Source organism: Tachypleus tridentatus, chromosome 6, assembly GCF_004210375.1.
Source record: "Tachypleus tridentatus isolate NWPU-2018 chromosome 6, ASM421037v1, whole genome shotgun sequence".
Classification (NCBI taxonomy): domain Eukaryota; kingdom Metazoa; phylum Arthropoda; class Merostomata; order Xiphosura; family Limulidae; genus Tachypleus; species Tachypleus tridentatus.
In genome coordinates, this window is record NC_134830.1 from 24555000 (window position 1) to 24575078 (window position 20079).

Here is a 20079-nt window from a genome sequence, read left to right on the forward strand (position 1 = left end):
ATTGGTCAACACCGTTCACTAGCGACTCTTGGGCCTCTCTTTTACCAACAAATATTTTGACTGTAACATTATACCACACACACACACACATAGCTAAAAGGGCAAGTATGTTAAATGTGATGGGGATTCAAATCCTCAACCCACAAGTTGTGAGTCAAGTACCCTAACCACCAGGCAATGGAAGGCTAACTTGTGACTTTCTAATAAATATAATACAACAAATTGTAAGGTGGAAACCCACACAAAAATACAAGTATTCCACAGATACCTCAGACATAATGAGATGTGGTTAAAGGACAACAAGCCATCACATGTGTCTTTTAGCATTTTCAGATTACAATTTATTAATATGAAGAAAAAACAACCATGTCATGAAGTGGAGTCAAAGATAAGAGGAACCATCTTACTTAAACATCAATAACTTTCACAACTGAATTACTGAAATAAACGTCAGAACAAAGCTCGTACCTTTTTTGTCAAGTAGAAATCATTCTTCTTGGGGCAACTTTTATGAAAATTTTCAGATTATTCTGACGTTCTTTTTCTTTTCTTTTGTCCCTGCAAGTGTTCAAAAATACTAAAAATTAAATATTTTCTACCTTATGATCCTTAGAGCATTTAATGTATGAAAAACTTGGATATTTCATTAAATGTCTCATTACGGTAATAACTATTAGCCTCAAGAATATAACAACCAAAGGCAAATAACATTCTTTTTTTCCACGAATTAACAACTGGTTTTAATCATATGCTTCAAATTCAATCCTGCAGTTGTCTTAATGGGAGTCCTGAAAAGAAATGCATATGGTTGGTAGCACACTTGTTTTTCTAACAAGACCCAGGTTCAAATACTGTCTCTAGCTTTAACACACACTATTTCTAAAAATTCATGTGAAATGGCAAGAGTAGGATAAAAGAAAATGGTAATTACAAGAAAAAAGAACACATTAGTAATAACACTTATGTAACAGTATAAACTACTAACAATGACAACCATTTTTACCCGATTGCAACTGTTCAACTACATTCTACATAAGTATGCGTAAAGGTAGAAAAACATTTGCAAATTATTTCCTCCCATATTATCCCTTGTGCACAACATGAGGCATTTTTATGGCAAACAATGAAGTATAGTATAGATCAACCAGTAAGTGCTTAAAGACACTTAAAGGGATATGCAAATTTAGTGACAAATAACAGCTCAAGTGTATGATCACTTATACTCAATGACTGTGATACTGTCATACATCACTGTAGTTTAAACTCTCACAAAGGGGCATGACAAAGAAGTTACATAAAGAAATGTTGTAGATTAATAGCCTAAAACAGTTTTTTTAAACCTGTAATTTTAATTTGTATGTACTTTTGTTTCAGTTGGCCTGACATCTGACACATTCACAAAAAAATTTTTTGTACAACAAGGTTACCATATACTGAGATACACCACCACCTCCATGAATTAAATTATTATATTTCACTCCCAAGAATATTAGAATATCAAATAAAATATTAAATAATGAAGTATATAGAAAGATCCAGTAAAAGTAATACTTGATGTTGGATATACGTGACTATTTGGTTTAAGAGTTATTATTTAGTTTATTTAGTAATTTAATATTTTGACTGGGTTGAAAGCAAAATAGGAAGTGAAAAGTATATAAGAAAATAAGATTAAAAATTACAAGATAACAATGTAAACACAACTTTATCCTAATAGTGAGGTTAGTCCTTACTATTTCTAATATCTATCTAAATTTTTGGTACTTTATTAAAACTGACTAGAAAGTCTGATAATGAATATTAGTCACAGCAACAACTATATCTTTAATAACAGTTTCAAAATTACACATACTCTATCTTCAGTAAATCTATGAAAATAATAAACTGAATAATCTTTAGTATAATTACTAATAAAAAATAGGAATTTATAAAACATTCAAAAAACAACTTTGAATAAAATAAAATAAGGAGGAATGAGTTTGAATTTCTATTTCTGTTTGGATTTTCATTGATAATATATTGGCATTCTTTTAACAACAGTTCATGATCATTACATCCACAAGTTAGAATTGAAAAGTTGTTTAAGATAACAAAATGTGGCATTAGTTTGTTGTGAGAATATATAGAAAAGTTAGATAGAATTAAAGTTTAAATCCAATTCTGTTAGAAACGCCCATGTATTCCAAGACATGAATTTGTAAATAGTTAGAAGTCTTGGCTACACAGATAGCTTTACGACTATCAAATATATTGTCATATACAACCTTTTTTTGTTTTTGATTTTTTTTCATTTTCCAATTCCATTCATTATATTTTTTTATATTATTAATTACACTAGGGATTGTTAGCTTTGTTATTTTCATAAATTTGGTGAAGATGGAAGATACAATATTCCGAAACATTCAATAAAAATGATTATAGTTGTTGTGGTGGCTCTACTTTTTATTATTAGATTTTATTGCAACCAAATGAATCAATGATTAGAGAATGTTCTATACAGTTAGGTCAATACTTTTAAACAGATGTAACATTAAACAGTTATATGTTGTATGTAATCTTTTCTCAGTTGGCCCGACTTCTGATGCATTTTATTCATCTTTAAATGGTCTTGTTTATTCACAGAGCATATTATTTTGGCAGAATGGTTACCATATACTGAGATATGTCACCACCTCCACGAATTAAATTATTAGATTTTCACAAAGCCAAGTGACCAGTCTTAAACAATATAGAGATTCTAGAATTTACTCTTCTCAGTAAATTAATCTACTAAAAATATTTAAGATTTAAAATTAACTAAGAGAAGTTGACTGTTCATAAAATTTTCTATTACTGTTGCACAGAGTCAGATTAACCATAAAAGTTGAATGGTTACTCAGTATCCAGCCTACTTTTAGTGTTAAGTACAAACAGTTGTGTTTTTGATAAAAAATCTGTATCAGTGACATGGAAAAGGAGAGATTTGAAAGAAAAACTTAAAAATCAAATATAACTTGCATGATTTGAGAAAAATGCAAATGATAAAAACTGAAAAAAATGATAGAAACTTCAAATATTTTGTACAAGGATGCACAACACTTTTCAGTACATACACATTTTCACTTGCTCTTTACAAATATTAATGTACAGAAGGCTAGTGTTAACTATGGTATAGTTAATAAACTTCACACAACAAACTAATTTAATCTAACCCAAAATATCTATCTACAACTCAACCTTTATTCTAACTTAAAATTTTTACCAAAGCTGTCAAATGTATGTATGTATGTATGTATAAACCCAAGTATCAAACACTCTTCCATACTTCAACAGACCCCATACATTTACAACAACATATACAAGATTTTCCCAAATAGTGTATTTTCAGAACTGTTCAGTTCTCAGCTTAATTCATTGTAGAAATACATCTGGCATTTCCAAATCTAGCAATTTTTTTACATCTGCTCAATTCATCACCTAATCAAGAGCTGTCATTCTAAATATCCAGTTGCTCTAGCATTTCATAAATATTGAAGTAATGGGCCTGAAGTCAAATTTCCAGGGACTGTTATAATCAATGTTCATAATGATTATATTTATTTCTTTGATTTAATGGAGTAGGTCAAAATTTACAACACATGAACCACTCATTTAGTTTTTGTATTTTTTCTTTTAAGTTAGGAGTAAAGAACACTTTAATAATACTTGAAAGATTGGTCAGTCTATCACAAAATATAAAAAGTACTTTTTACTTGTAACCCATTTAAAAGGTTTGATCTGATTTATTTTTCCAGTTAACAGTGTAAACCCAACTACTTTTGCCAAGGTATCTTCAAAATCAAATTAAGCACTCATTTTCCCTATTCTGCTTCAACATCTATTTACCACCTTTCACTATCTTCTTTAATGAGAAACAATCACACATTTAACCCTTCTTGTAACCAGTAGAATGTGATTTGTCCCATAACTAGATCTACAATTGTATGAAACATAACAATCAAATGAGTTGATAAATCAAATGTATCAATGCATTAAAATTTCAAAAAAATATTTACAATTCTCAGTCAATGAAATAAGGGATGTGATTCTAATAAGAACATGGTACTATTATACTAATCTCTTCAAATTTCTGTTTCCTTTGGATAAAAATACTAAATTCACTTTTCAAATTTCTATTCTTCTGAAAAGTTTTCAGTGTAACTTGTTGACAATAAGCAATACATATTTGTTACAGGTAAATCTACATACCATTATAAAATTGTTTTAAATTAAATTTTATGCAAAAATGAGCCTAAAACACAACTGGTACTTACTAATAACCTTTATTATAAACTTCAAGGCCAACCAGTCCAAATGCTTAACAAAATATTTAAAAATTAAGAAATTTTCAGGTCACTACCAAGGTCATTCTCCAAATTCAAGCACTTTTCAATATATGTAAACAAGTAACAACAACCTAACATTTTAACAGGTTAATAAAAGATAAATGTAAAGCAATGGCTACAAGTTTACCACAGGTAATACATTACTGCAAAATAACATAGTGCATTAGTGTAATATGTATGTGGCATTTCTAAGGTTCTTTCAAATACTAAACCAATACAGAAATCAAACAAAATCAAACATAATGTACGTGTACTGTACATCACCAGGTTTGTTTCTTTACAATTTTGAGACCTTCCACTACACAGGACATACTGTTCCAAAACGTCAGATTATGTTCTTGTGTAGATACATTTGGTCCTTAAACCAAACTGAAATAGGAAAAAACTGGGCCTAATATGTCAGCAATACAAGTTTTTGGTAGTCAGTATAATAAGCCATACTGATATTATTGGGAATTAAAAAGAATGGATAAAATCAGTTTGTTAAAATGCTGTAAACTACTTTTATTCATGTATTCTAACTAGCAGTTTACACCATAATTAAGATTTTCATCTGTTAATGCAACACAAGTCACTAGTACACAAGCTGTTCAAAGACAAACAGGAGGAATAGTGTGCTTTGAATATAACAAATTTATGACAGTTATTTTGTAATAAAAATTATGCTGTAGGGCTATCGCATTGGCATCAGATAGTTCACAAACCAAAATGTGGCACATGGACTGTTAGGATGTGGTGAACTTCAAAATCATTTGAATATAACATAAAACTCTCTGCATATCAATATTACAATTTTTATTATTTACAAAACAATTTAACATGTACTTGTGAGTTTCTTCTAGTCAATTTTAAAAGAAAAAAACAATAGTAAAGATACTTAGGTAAAATGACACCAAAGTACAAACCTGAAAGGAATATTCTGGATATCCACTTCAGTTTCAACGAAGCCTTCCACATTTTGTCTTTTCACTTCTGGCATGTTCGGCATTTTAAGTAGTCCAAATCCTTCAGCTAATTTTCCAAAGTCTAAATCTGAAAGTTTTTGTTCTTGTTTTTTCAATGAGCCAAGTTCACATCTATAAAATCTTCCATTCAATAATTTAGAGTGAAATAGGTATTACTATATTATATGACTTAAAAGAGTTAAGACCAACTTCTATTGTAAGCTTGTTTTTCTTTCATGTAACTTAACATTGTAAGTTCATATTATTTATCTAGAAAATTAATCCTAAAAGGATCATTGTTATGCAGCTGGATATTTTTGTAATTAAGAACATTTACATCAAAATACTTATTACTTGTTTGTAAGTTTAATTTAAAGATTAATATTAATTTCTTTTTACACTCACTGAACAATAAAATACTCTCCTAAAAGAGGTAAAATACCATAACAGATGATATTTGCACATTCAAAACACAAATATATAAAAAAAAATGCTATTGCAATTTTTCCTATCAGTAAGTGGATTCTTTTCTATCGTTCAGGAAAAATAATAAGGTGGACTTAATGCAAGAAAGCATTCTATTTTATTAACTGAAAATTTTACAAATTTCAATTTCATTGATGCATAAGCCGTAATTTCCCAAATAAATACTACTAGCTGAAAGTTATAGAACCAGCATCAATCAACATGGTTGCAAGGCTTCTCAGGATGAATACAAAGACTTGTGGTCTATTTTCATTACATAATATACTCCTTATTTCAACTGAGACAGACAAAGCATTCTACTCTTTTCAGGATGTCATCTTGGTTTATTTTCAAAATTATTTTTCAATACAAACTCTGATATAAAATCCATATTTTTCATTCTTATAGCTCTTTCCTTATTCTGTCAAGCTGTGAGAAGTAAACTGCAGAGCAGAGGATATGTCAACTGATTTTAAAAAGACATATTGCCAAAAACTACAGATAAAATTCTCTTAAAAGATATATAAAAAAAAATCTTAAACACTAAGTAAACACCTGTCTAATTAAAGACTCTTGTCTGCTGCTTCTGGCAGTATGCCCTTTTAAGTTACACTTAAAAAAAATCTGTCTTATTGTTTACTTATTATGTTTTGAGTAAATGACTGTCTAATTAATATTTTTAATTTTCGTTTCTCCTAGATTTCCAAGATTACAGGTTTTGCACATCAGAACATATGAATTCAAGCTTCACACACCAGTTAAATGTTTGCACAGGTTCTCAGAGTTTGTTTAAAGTGCATGTTTTTTTTTTAACAGAGTGCAACAAGAAGTATGTTTACATGCATCAATCAGCAATATGCATCATGCCATTTGTAATAACAGTTATTCATTCTAGTGGTAATTTTAAACTTCTTAAAAAAATCTTGGGTAAAATGATTAATGTTTCTGGATTTATATATATATTTAATCAAAAAACATTACATTTAAATAGAGAGAATATGAAATCACTTAACACCACACTTACTAAGTAACCAAAACTTCAGACGTCTTGAGCTAAACTAGAATTTGCAGACCTACATCTACATTACAATTAACTGTCAAAAATAAATGTTTCACTAATTTGAACATTTCTGGCTTAAAGAAAAGGAGGCATGCCGATAAACAAACATGACAATAGATGTTTGTAATGAACAAAATGAAATTGTTCAGAATTATAGGATACATTTAATCAGAGTATCAATTTATTTTATTTTTGCACATTCAAATATTGCATAAATATTGACTTTTTTTAGACTTTTATATTAATATCATTCTATATTAGTTACCAATGTTGTTACCTGTCAAAAATAACTTGTAATTACAGATACTGAATATATGTAGTTATTTATTATCACTGAGTTTCTATCCCTAAGGCTAGGTTATCAATCCTCAGCAAATTTCAGTAGCTTTGTATTGTAAAACTATAAAAAATAAAGCTTTCAACTTTCATGTAATTTATTGATTTATTTAATGTATTTAATAATTATGTCTATCATATTTATACATTTATTCCTATGAAGAGAACTAACAAAGTGAAAAACAATAACCATATAATTTATGGATACACGGTTTAACTACTGCCAAGAACAAATCACATACAATGCTATTGCATACTTTATGCGAATAAAACTAAACCAAACTAACTTGGCCTAAGATATGCAAAAACCCTTGTACATTAATAAACTACAATTTTTCATTAAAACAAATATGATAAATTCCACTTGTTTGGCATTACACACACACACACATTTATAGATACAGATACATACATATACACACACATGTATGTATGTATTGGTGATGCCAGCAAAATGTGACACCTTATATGTCTATAAAAAGCAATTAAAGTTAATCACATAAACTGCAGATGATTTTAATGAGTTTCTAGGTCCAAGGCCAGAGTCAAGAATAACAATTAAAAAAAAAATGTGCATACACAACTTACTACTTGTTAAATGGTGGATATCAATATTATTACAGTTAGCAAAAATAAACCTAGTAATTAATTAAGTACATATATATCTAACAAAGTAATTATTCAAAGATCTGTGTACAAAAATACTAACAGAGCTGATGTTTAAGCACAGTTTTAAACAATAGTGAGAGTAAATGGATACTTCTTTCCTATTTAATTCAAGAAACAGTGTTATAAATGTAAACATACAAACAACTTGAGTATTTGCACATTCAAGAAGCCCACAGAATCAATAACTAGACATTTTATATAAATTTATCATAATCAAACAGCTGAACATCTAACTTTACATTATGTAATCAAATAGTTTTTAAAATATATTTGTATATAAATAGCACAAAATTTATCATAAAATTATGCAGGATTAGCAAGTTTTACTACTGAACATTTTCAAAAGTTAAATCTAGTTGTAATTTAACCCTCTTGCCCAAAGTAGCTTTTGCATATGACAAAGTTTTAGTGTCTTACACTTAAAACTTTATTAAGCTATTTTTTATGTTACACCAATAGCACAGCATAAAATCTTAGCTAATAATGTATATTTTAAGAATATAAAAGTTTTAAGTTCTTGATTCTACAAGGCAATATTAAAGAAAAAATCCTGAATTTTCCCTGGTGTAACACATTTTCTCTAGGCATTGTCTTTCCTATTTTATCCATCACCTCTTCAAAATGTAGAAAACGAAATATAAAGTACTCACTATAAAATTATCGTTGCTCAAACAAATCATAACTTTTATAACTTTCAATTTTGTTTTGTTACAGAAAATCACATCCTCTCCTCCCTCATCTTCCAGTCACATCCTCTCCTTCAAGATGTGTTAATAGTTCTCTCATGTTCAGTTATACATTTCTTATAACCAACAGAAATTCTTGGTTTTCATGTACCAAATGATGTATTACCTTGTGTTCTAAATAGATAAGTGTCAATTTCACTTATAATATGACACAGGAGTCACAATGGCAAGCATGGATGAATTTGTAACGGCTCTTGCCACACGGTTAGAAAGCCATAAAACTTGTAATTGGTAGAGGAAGTTGTCTGCATTTAGTATGTTACCTGTGCATGTTCTCTGGTGCAATTAAATAAAAATTAAATGCATTACTATTATTACTATAAGAAAGTAGACTCGAATGTTCTAAACAATCAACAACAAGAAAAAAATTAAGCACATAACTTTCTTTATTATTAAACATAGAGCTATACAAAAGGCTATCTGTATTCTGCCCACCACAGATATCGAAACCCAGTATCTAGCAACATAAGTCTGCAGACATACTGCTGTACTGCTAGGAGGCAGTAATTTATTTCTTGTTTTTCATGTTTATTCTTCATTTATTACTTTGAAATTAAAAATGTTTCACAAGACACACACAAGGGCAGCTTGTAGTAGCTCATGGGTAAAGTAATTCGACAGTGTAATGGGAGCTGCATGTTTCCTGAATGATTTGTAACTTAAATTGACTTGGACAATAGTTACACACAGTTCAAAAAGCAATTGATGAGCAATAAGACAATAAAAGTTAATTATAAATGCACATATACTGTCACAAACTTAAATCTACTTAGGATAAATGAATGTAGGTTCACATTATAATGTAAAGTCATTTTAGAAAGACAAAAGGGTAATTTAGATTTATTTCAATCTTTTTGTGATGGTCACGAAGTTGGTCAAATTGAATGATCATGTAAAGAAACAGGATAAAGTAAATAACAGATAAGATATAAAGTTTTATTACAAAAACATTTAAATTCATTTAGATTTTAGTGATTAATTACACAAAGAAAATTAGAGATTTTTGAGGAAAGGTATTTAACATTAAAATTACTTTGTACATGGACAATTAAAACAAATACTCAATATATTCATAGACAAATGTTTATTTTAGCTTATTACAAATACTTTACTAAAACTATCATTTTTTGTCATTGGAAAGACTGTCAAATTTTGTAAATGCACAAACACTATGAGTAGAAAATGATCATGTTGTTGGTTAAATAGACTAAGCCTATGTATTTAATAGAAATCTAGGTGGCCTAATTATAAGAAACATCCAAAAATCACAATGCATCTTTATATATACATATATATTTCAAGAATATTCATCTTAAAGTTACACTGAATGGTATTATACAAACACAAAAAAGAACAGAAAACTTGTACTCACCTTTCACTTTAAACAGGAGGTGACATTCATGTTTGGAATACGCTTGAATATATGATACAAATGCTCTTTTCCCTTTCTCAAAGATGTCTCTAAAGTTTTAAAAAATGCATGTCACTGATTTTGTTGGCTTTATGCAATTACTAAAGAACTTATTTTTTAAATGTCTTTCATCAACAAAACACCAAAGAATCTAAAATTACACATTTTACTTCCATTTTTAAATTTATAATTATAGTACCTCCTGTTATGACACTTTTAACAACTCCTAAGTGTCTTAACAACAAGTATAAATGTCAGCCTTTTAATTCAGTTGAAAAACATTTACATGATGTGTGAGAGGACACAAGTATAAACAGACTTGTTTTTTGTTTTCTTTAGAGATGCGACTCTTTCCTCCATTATACCACATCAAACTTGAATCACTATCTGCAAGCTGTCCATTTATAATGGTATTTCATGAAGAATTACCATCACTATGGCAGTCAACCTTCCACCCTTTATTACCACCACTTTGGCAGTCAACCTTCCACCCTTTATTCTAAGAAATGTGCTAAGTCTGATTTCACTATTAATAAATTTATTAAGAATTTGGAAAAACATTTTTATCCTTACCAGATATCAGAACAAATTGGTATAAACTGCAGTTTCACATTTTAGGTCAGGACTAATAAAATGGAGGAAATCACTAGGAGCAGAAATTGTTTTGAAAACATTTGAGAATTTAGGGATATCCAAATTAACCCATACACAGCTACATTTCATAAAAATAACTTAGCCCAGGAGTTTTTTTAGTTGAAAATACACTTGAAATACAAGAAAGAACACATTAACATACATTTAGAAAACTAAGATTTTATAAATTATAGAACCCTAAAACTACTGAAATACAGATAGTAAAGTCTTTGCATAATTCCTGGTTAAGCTATCAGTTAAAATATTATTATGGACCAAAATATGGTAAATCTCAGAGACATTCTATAAACCACTATGCTACAACTAAAATGACATTATAATAGGTTGTCCAGAAATAAATGTTGGAATTCTCTCAATGACATTTAGAAGCAGAATATTGTGTAACTTATCATTTGGTTGGTTGGTTTAATCCAATGTTTGTTGCTTACAAGGTGTCTTAATTGTCTGCTGTTTCAACTCTACTCATAGTAAATTTAATGAGAATAAGCTGAACAGTGCACATCTCACATCATAGAATCAGATAATATATACTGATCAACAGGCAAATTCTGACAGGAGGGAAATAAAGATGAAACACAGATAAGGGAATAAAAGGGAACAGAGAAAGCACACTAATATGAAAAAGTAAATTTTATTTGGCGTTTGCATACGACAACAGCATGTTAGCCTCTAAGGTTTTAGTGTATCAGGCCTGCTTTCATCTTGCAACAAATAAATTTCTTATGCTGCAAACTTCAGGTGATATAAAGTGTTCAAAGAGTGCATGTAACACATTAACAACTGAAGATGTTTATTATTTACAAGCCTTTAAAACACTATTTAGACCAGAAACCATATTGATATAAGTGATACTACAGATTACAATAGCAGTAAGTTGTTTTTTTGTAAACCTGATTATTGATAGGGAAAATAACACTGAAATAGCCGACTATATACAACAAACAAGGAAAAACAGGTTATCTGAGAAAACCTTCATAAGAAAATATGTTCAAGTCTTCCACAATTATATCATATACTAAATGTGATTTGCATTGGAAAGAGGTGCAACCTGACAGTAACTCTGTTGTTTTATCCTCTCAAATATTTTCCAGTGGGTGGAATTGTTTATTTTTATTTTGTACTTGAATTTTTAAATATAATGGCATGGTGCATGTGTGTGCTTTCTTACAGCACAGCCACATCGGGCTATCTGTTGAGTCCATCGAGGTGAATCGAACCCCTGATTTTAGCATTGTAAATCTGTAGACTTACCGCTGTACTAGCTAGGGACTAATGACATGGTATATTGAACCATTCTCTTGCTGTGTTCAAACCTCATGCAAAACAAAATTCATGTATGTATGTATGTATGTGCACACTAAAGTGTAGTAAACATTTAAAAGAATATATATAAAATATACAGAGTGATTCACATTTTGAATATGAGCCATTAGGTATATCAAGTCATTAAGTGTACCAAGAGATTTTACTAACGATTTTACATATTTATACTTTCTCATATTAGTAACAACTACACACAATTTCAGCATTATTACGTTATAACTATTTAAAGAGAAAAGAGAGATACAAAATATCCTACAATATTTAAAGAAATAAAAACTTCAAATTTCACAAAAATGTAAAAAATATTCATGCATCCATAACATAAACAGAAAATTACAAAAATTCTAGCAAAAAATAAAAACTTTGGTATGATCTCCAAAATCAATTCAGCATACTGAAATTTGTAATGGTAGTTATTTTCAATGTTCTGTAATGTGGTTACATTTTTAATAAGAGTCACATGCAAGTGCACTGCTACCTGTACACATATTCATGTGTTGTTTTTGGGGTTTTTTTAACACACAAATTTTATGTGATGAAAACTGTTTTAGGTTGCTTAAACTTTAAATATGTAACACAGAACAGTTTGCTTCCTTGACAGTGTACATAAACTCTGATAATTAAATTTATCAAACTGAGATGGTAGGTGGGTGTTGTTATTTGCATGTGCTAATAGACTATAGAACTTTTTTTTAATGTTAATATCTTTTACACTGTGTTAGATTGTATCTATTTGCATATCACTGGTCAGTGTACACAGTCTGATAAACATATAACAAGTAAATGACTTCATTCTGATAACAACCAGACAACTGTTCTCGATATTCAGGTAAAAAAAACAACATCAAAATGCAAAATGTATGGCTAGCAATGAAAGCTAGATAGAATGTAATCGGGATGTACCTGTCAGAATAACATTACACTAGATAGAATGTAATCAAGATGTACATGTCAGAATAACATTACACTAGATAGAATGTAATCGGGATGTACATGTCAGAATAACATTACAAACAGAAAGCCATCAAATGCAGGAGAAGTTTTAGGTAATCAAATTAGGAAGGAAATTCTGAATGTTTGAAGAAAGGCAAGGTTATATTTAGTACTAGCATATTAGTATGCTGATATTAGCAATACAGAGCAGTTTGTAATGTGGATCACACACACAAAGAATGTGAATGGTGAGTACAACATTAGAGACTTTTGAGACTATCTGAAATACTACAGGTAAGACCTTAACAACTGTAACCAGAAAAACTGACAAAATTTTATTTAGATGCTAAGAACATTGACACAAAGGGCCATGAAGATGTTGGGAACACGAATGGGCATATATAGAAGTGATGCATACAAGCTGGGTTTAAGAACAATGTCCAATTACTATTTACATTTACTGCAAAAATCACAATTTAAACCTGACTATATTTCATTCTTGTAAAGTCCTTTACATTAGAAACATACAACAGAGATGAAATTCTGTATTTCATTAGTTCATCCTCTCAACAACTGCAGATTTACTTATACAGTATCTATGATGGACATAAAATAAATAAATTACACAAAACATTTTGATCCCAGCATGCAGACAGTGTCGAATCAATTACAGACAATTTTAACGTTGTTTCTGACACCTTCTGAAAACTTCAAACTTTCAAAAACATAGCTGTAATTTCAGAAACTGTCTTTTCAAAAATAAATACAAATTCCTTTGAATCTAAAATATTTAACATATTTATCCAAAGTTCTGTAAAACCCATACTGTAACTTCATAAAACCTTCCAATCAAACATATTCTCTAGTTACTCTTTTAGATCAAAATGCAAAAACACTGTTTATTATGACAGAATTTGGGACAAAACCACAGGACTTGCTGAAGGCAACAAAACAGCTGATGAAATGCTATGCACCTAACCACAGAGAGGCAGACTAACTGGGCAAATGCACCAGCATTAATGCAGAAGAAATGTTAAATTCTTAGTATCTTTAATCACTTGAAAGTTCAAATGAAAGGAAAAAATACAAGTTTAAAATATACAAATATGGAGACTTCATAAGTTTTGTAATGTTCTCCCCCTTCTTTGAAATTCTCTCCATGGATTTACACCAATACAAAAGAAAACAAATAATTCTCATAATAAAAAAAGGTCAGAAATCCTCAAATCAACAGAATATTATTGTCTCTTAATCTAACTGAACATTGGGATGACAAATTACATTTATAAAACTAATAAATGACATATATGCAGTTATAATTTTACTAATGACAAACCTGTCTCGCATGTTCATTTTCTTCACTTTAGGTAGAACATTAAAAAATGTCTCTCCCAGGTCCATCTTCTCCAAAATTACCTATAACATCACAAGTATGTCAAAAAATATAATATGTAACACTACATACCTATTATGGTTAGACTATTTGAAGTGGATTAAATCTAAGCTATTAATTAAGCCTCTTAAAATCATTGTATATATATAATATTTTATAAATACTACATACATGAATGAACAATAAACATACAAAACAATACAATTATTTTGTACATTATAAAGAACTTTACAATGCTTGCTGTTAATGTTACAATATTTCAAATGTTTGTACTTTTATATAGAAGATATGCACCTTTTGATTCAGTTGAAGAAAATTCACATATGTTTCTTCTGTTGGTAACAAGAACAGTAAAGCTTGTCCTTTGTTTCCTATTCTGGCAGTTCTTCCACAGCGATGAACAAAGGCACTGTTGAATAACATGAATCTCCAAGTATAGTGTCATACAACCAAATTGTATGCAGATAAAAATATGAGGATACATTGAAATATCAAATTAACAAACAGTGAAATTCATCTTAAAAATAAAAAACAGCTCAAATAAATTGTATTATGAAATTTTTAAAAATTAAGAGAAAAAAAAATAAAATATTTGTTACTGAACAGATTATCAGAAATGTAAATAACAAATCCCACTTGGCTTATGTGCTGCCTGATGTTTAAAACTTGTTTACTTTATATTGAAACATAACTACAAAAATTATTATTATTAATTCATAAAACCAATGTTCCCTTCCCATCATCTGAGGTTGTGAATATTTCTGTAAATGTCACAGCTTTGAATAATGCTTCTGTTCTGTACTCAAGGTTTTTTTCTTGGTCTGAAGCTGTGAAGTATTTTCCTTATTATTACTTATCTTAAATTTATTCTAATGTTCATTTTATGTTCACTTTTCATGTTATTTTCATGGTTGCTTAATTTTGATTTTGCCATTTATTTCACACAGTCTTTTCAAGATTGAGCTTAATGTATTCTCTAAACTGCTGTGATTTTTCTTTACAAAATGTAAATCATTCTTTAAATTTACATTTATCATTTCAAAATCTACTGCTCCCCTAAATTCATTTCATTAAAATTTTCCTTGGTTGTGTGTTTGTTTTTGTTTTATTTTTTTAATAGTAAAGTTGCATCATCTAGCTGTTGAGTACACTGAGGTAGGTTGGTTGTTTAGTGTTTATTGGTACAAAGCAGCTAGAATATCTGAGCCAAACAAATGGCAAAAATAATAAAAACTAAAATCGTTATAAAATGTGAAATTGAATCAATGTAAAACAAAATAAAATTTAAACAGTTGGTAAAAACATAGAGTTAAAAAGGCTAAAAGCTTTTAAAAATTTTAGAACTTTAGTAAGGTGGACAGTGTCACCATTACCAATGGCACTGTCCAACAATAGGGGTGAACCTATAGTAAAAAATATCTAAAATACTGCTGTCGCTCACACTCGTTATGACGACATGACAGTAGAATATGGGCTATTTTGACTTAAGTGTCACACAGATCACACATTGCTGCATCAGTCCCAGATTAAAAAAAAACAATGAGTTAAAAAACTGTGATCAATGTGTAGTCTACCCAAGATAACTTCCTCCTTCTGATCCTTACAAAAGCAAGACAGCCAAAGATCAGCAAAAAGCTTGAATACAGGACCACAGTCCATATATGGAACAGGCAAAGCAGTGATATCACCAGAAAAGTAAGACTTAACTGCACTTGTTAGTAAGCTTGTTCCCATAAATGTCAACATGGCCTGGTATCCAGAAAAACTAGATATAAGTAGATGTTAAAGAGAAATTTGGCCAGCTGGTTGTGAATAACAATGAGAACAGTGAGAGAACTAATGTTAAGTGATTAGAGGGCCAGTAAAGAGCTAAGCAAGTCGGTATAAATAGTACAGTTCACGTACTGCGTAGCTTTTATGTGATCTAGGAACAAGAGAAATGGTATACAATTCAGCAGTGAACACAGAAGCTGTAGAGGGGATTCTGTATGCAACCACAGAACCACAGAGTCACCTGATTTCAAACCATCCGTATAAAAGGGAATGGAAGGATGGTTCAAAAGATGTTTGTTCGGCAAATAAAAAATGGTATTTCCAATCGGGAGTATCCACCTTCTTCAGATGACTCAAAGAAAGGTCACATTTGGAGATGGTAATAAACCATGGTGGAATGGGCTGACCAGTTGATACAGCAATGCCATCCAAGGACAGACCCAATTCATCCAACTGCACCTGTATACAAAGGCCAAAAGGAACAATGGCAGACCACATGTTCTGAAAAAGCATCACGCATTGAGAAAAGAAAACACAACCCCAGATGCAATGCTGTGGTAAGAATCAAAGTTCTGAAATATGCAGTAAAGACAGTTGCAAATAGCAGAGGTACAGAGGAAGTTCATGAGACTCAGTGTACAAACTCTGGACTGGAGAAGTGCAGAAAGACCTTATGCAGAATAGAGCCCCTGATGGTGAACAGAGTCCAACATCTTCAGAGCCATAGACAAGAGACTCACAGTCCAGTTTTAAACTAATGAGGGTAAAATAGATCTTTAGCATAGAACATCGATCTACTATCCAAGGGGTAAAAGAGAGGACATGGAAGATGTTCAATGCCCTTGCACACTTAAAGTGCTGCTGCTAGATGTGCAGAAGAAAGTCAGTTTATAGTCAAATATAAACCCCAAGAACTTTGCCTCAAGGACCACAGGAAGCACAATTTCTTCGAGACAGAGCTCGAGGTGGAGTGAATATCCCATTTGTGGCAGATGTGCATGCAAACAGTTTTAGAGTGAAAAAAGATAAAACTCTTTGCTGTAGTCCACTTCAGTAAATTATTGAGTGCAGTCTGTAGCTGCTGCTCAATAAACCTCATGCTCATTAAATGACACAAGATGATGTGGAAGTTTATCAACATAGAGACCATTTGCAACCGTAAGAGGAGTTGTCCACTGATGGCATTAATCTTTATGATGAAAAGCGTATTACTCAAAACACAGCCCTGAAGGACTCCAAGTTCCTGTGGGAAAAAACCGGAATGTTTCAAATCCACATGGACTTGGAATTGCCAGTCCATTAAAAAATGTTTAATAAAAATGGGCAAATAGCCATACAACTCATATGAATGTAGGTGTCCTAGGATGCCAGACCTCCACGTAATATTATAAGCTTTCTCAAGGCCAAAAAATACAGAAATAAGATGTTGTTTGAGAAAGAATTCCCTGATTGATGTTTCATGTCGAATCAGATGGTCAAAGATGAAACGCTGTTGATGGAACCCACAATAGGTGGGTGAAAAGAGTTTTTTATTCAAGGCACCAAACAAAATGAGCATTAACCATCCTCACTAGAATCTCACAGAGACAGCTCATCAATGCAACTGGACTATAGTATGAAGGAATCTTGGGACCCTTCCAAGGCTTAGAAAAAGGTAGGACAACATCATGGTGCCAAGCATCAGGAAAAACATTCTTCTCCAAGATCTAGTGAAAAACAACCAGAAGAATAGCAGGAGAAGCAAGAGAGAGATGGAGCAGCATTTCATAGTGAATGTCATCATGTCCAACTGATGTCCTGCCAGACCAATGAAGAGCAAGATTGAGCTCCATATGTGTAAAGGGGCAACTATACTCATAAAAATAATCAGCCTCAAAGAAAAGAGGTGATCACTCTGCCCAAGTCTTGATGGTTAAGAAGATGGAGGATGAAGCAGAAGTACTAGACACATGAGAAAAGCTTTCACAGAGAGTATTGGTGTTGCTCTGGGCATCAGGAACTTCCTAGCCATATCGAATAACACAAAACTCAGAAAGTGACCCATCTTTGCTGTACTTCGGTAGACTAGTATTTGGTAAAATACACTCATATTACAATTATTATACATTATATATGTAAATATATTATTACTATTCACAAACAAGTTCTTAAACTTATTTTCTAAAAACACATAACAGTAAATAAATAAAGATAGCAAGTTATATGTAAATATATTATTACTATTCACAAACAAGTTCTTAAACTTATTTTCTAAAACACATAACAGTAAATAAATAAAGATAGCAAGTTATATGTAAATATATTATTACTATTCACAAACAAGTTCTTAAACTTATTTTTCTAAAAACACATAACAGTAAATAAATAAAGATAGCAAGTTATATGTAAATATATTATTACTATTCACAAACAAGTTCTTAAACTTATTTTTCTAAAAACACATAACAGTAAATAAATAAAGATAGCAAGTTATATGTAAATATATTATTACTATTCACAAACAAGTTCTTAAACTTATTTTCTAAAACACATAACAGTAAATAAATAAAGATAGCAAGTTATATGTAAATATATTATTACTATTCACAAACAAGTTCTTAAACTTATTTTTCTAAAAACACATAACAGTAAATAAATAAAGATAGCAAGTTATGTTTTCTACCTGCGATACCCTTTGTACTCATTTGCTGCTTGCCATAAGCTGCTAAGCCTTTTCAAATTTCATACACAAACAGTGTAAAACTAAATAATATTTTAGGTTGTATGTATACATTTGAAATGATGAAAAAAAAATCATAAATAATTATATCTCTACCACAGAATTCCACTATAATTTATCAAGCCTTGTAACTAAACTGTATTTTGTCTAAAACAATATGTAATTTTGAACAGACTAAAGACAATCTACCTGCTTGAAATCTTGGTTTGAAAGAATAAGATATAAGATGGCTACCAAGTACTTCAAAATGGCTAAGAAAGCAACAAGGAGAACATTCTGAGCTTTTGACTGGTTTTCACATTTTATATTGAAACAAGTGTATATAAAAGGCAGTTTCCAAAAATGGAAAGAGCCAGTGCGTTTATTCAGTATGCAAGTCATATCTCAACAAATAAAAAACACATAAGGTTCTTATTTTATGTTCTAGCTTTTTAGTATTGGTAATCTGAGTTCCTACTTCATATGAAACTACAGACTAAGTATTTTGGCATCACATACATTTACTTTGACCCAGTGTTCCATTTGAGGCCGAGTTAGCCAAAGAGACACCACCACTAGAACACATACCAAGGCATGGAACCAAGAAAAGAAGCAAAGACAAGGACAGATATATTAAAAAAAAAAAAAGGCAATGAGACCAGATCTGGTTGGGAGCATGAACAGCCAGAGCTAAAAAGTAAGGACCAGGGGACCAGAAGTAAGGAAACTTCAAATTAAAAGAGGTGGCAAAGGTGTTTATGAATCATATGACCAACAAAGAGCAGACCCAACAAAAGAACTGTGGTGGAGAGATTACTCCATTAGTAGAATGCAGTCTCACAAACAGATGTGTTTTGAAATCAGGTTCATAACTCCTAGCACATGACAAGCACCAAGAAGAACCTGATGTGAATGAGCTTATAAGAGTAGGTCTAACTCCCCAAACAGAAGGTCCTAGAAGAGGTGCCCCTTGACAAATGATGTAAATAAAAACTGTAGACATTTTAAGTGACCAAGTGATCCATCAGTATGGACAGGAAATGGGAAGATGTCTGCCCAACAGTGAAACATTTTAGCACATTGGCATAGAGTGAACCATTGTTCTACATCCAAACACTAGAGCCATGTCATTGTTCAAAGAAGCACTCCCAACTTAAAAGGAAAACATTGGTAAAAAAATGAAGATCAAGCCTATGGGTTAAGGGAATGCCAGAGGTTCTACCGACACAGTCCAACCATTATGACAACTCCTCAAGTGGAGAAGATGAAAGGTTCACAAAGAGAGGGAATCTACTGTTCTCACAAGGTCT

General features: G+C 30.8%; 1 protein-coding gene across 1 annotated transcript in view; it reads right to left on the reverse strand.

Moving 5' to 3' along the window:
• Positions 1 to 20079, reverse strand: part of LOC143252108 (ATP-dependent RNA helicase DDX55) — a 103450-nt gene that overhangs the window by 18129 nt on the left and 65242 nt on the right. The window contains exons 11-15 of the mRNA XM_076503756.1: positions 14593 to 14707; positions 14242 to 14321; positions 9957 to 10045; positions 5270 to 5396; positions 469 to 558 (exon numbers count right to left, since the gene is read on the reverse strand). Coding sequence (XP_076359871.1) covers positions 477 to 558; positions 5270 to 5396; positions 9957 to 10045; positions 14242 to 14321; positions 14593 to 14707 — 493 coding nt within the window. The 3' untranslated portion in view covers positions 469 to 476. The remainder of the gene's footprint in view (positions 1 to 468; positions 559 to 5269; positions 5397 to 9956; positions 10046 to 14241; positions 14322 to 14592; positions 14708 to 20079) is intronic.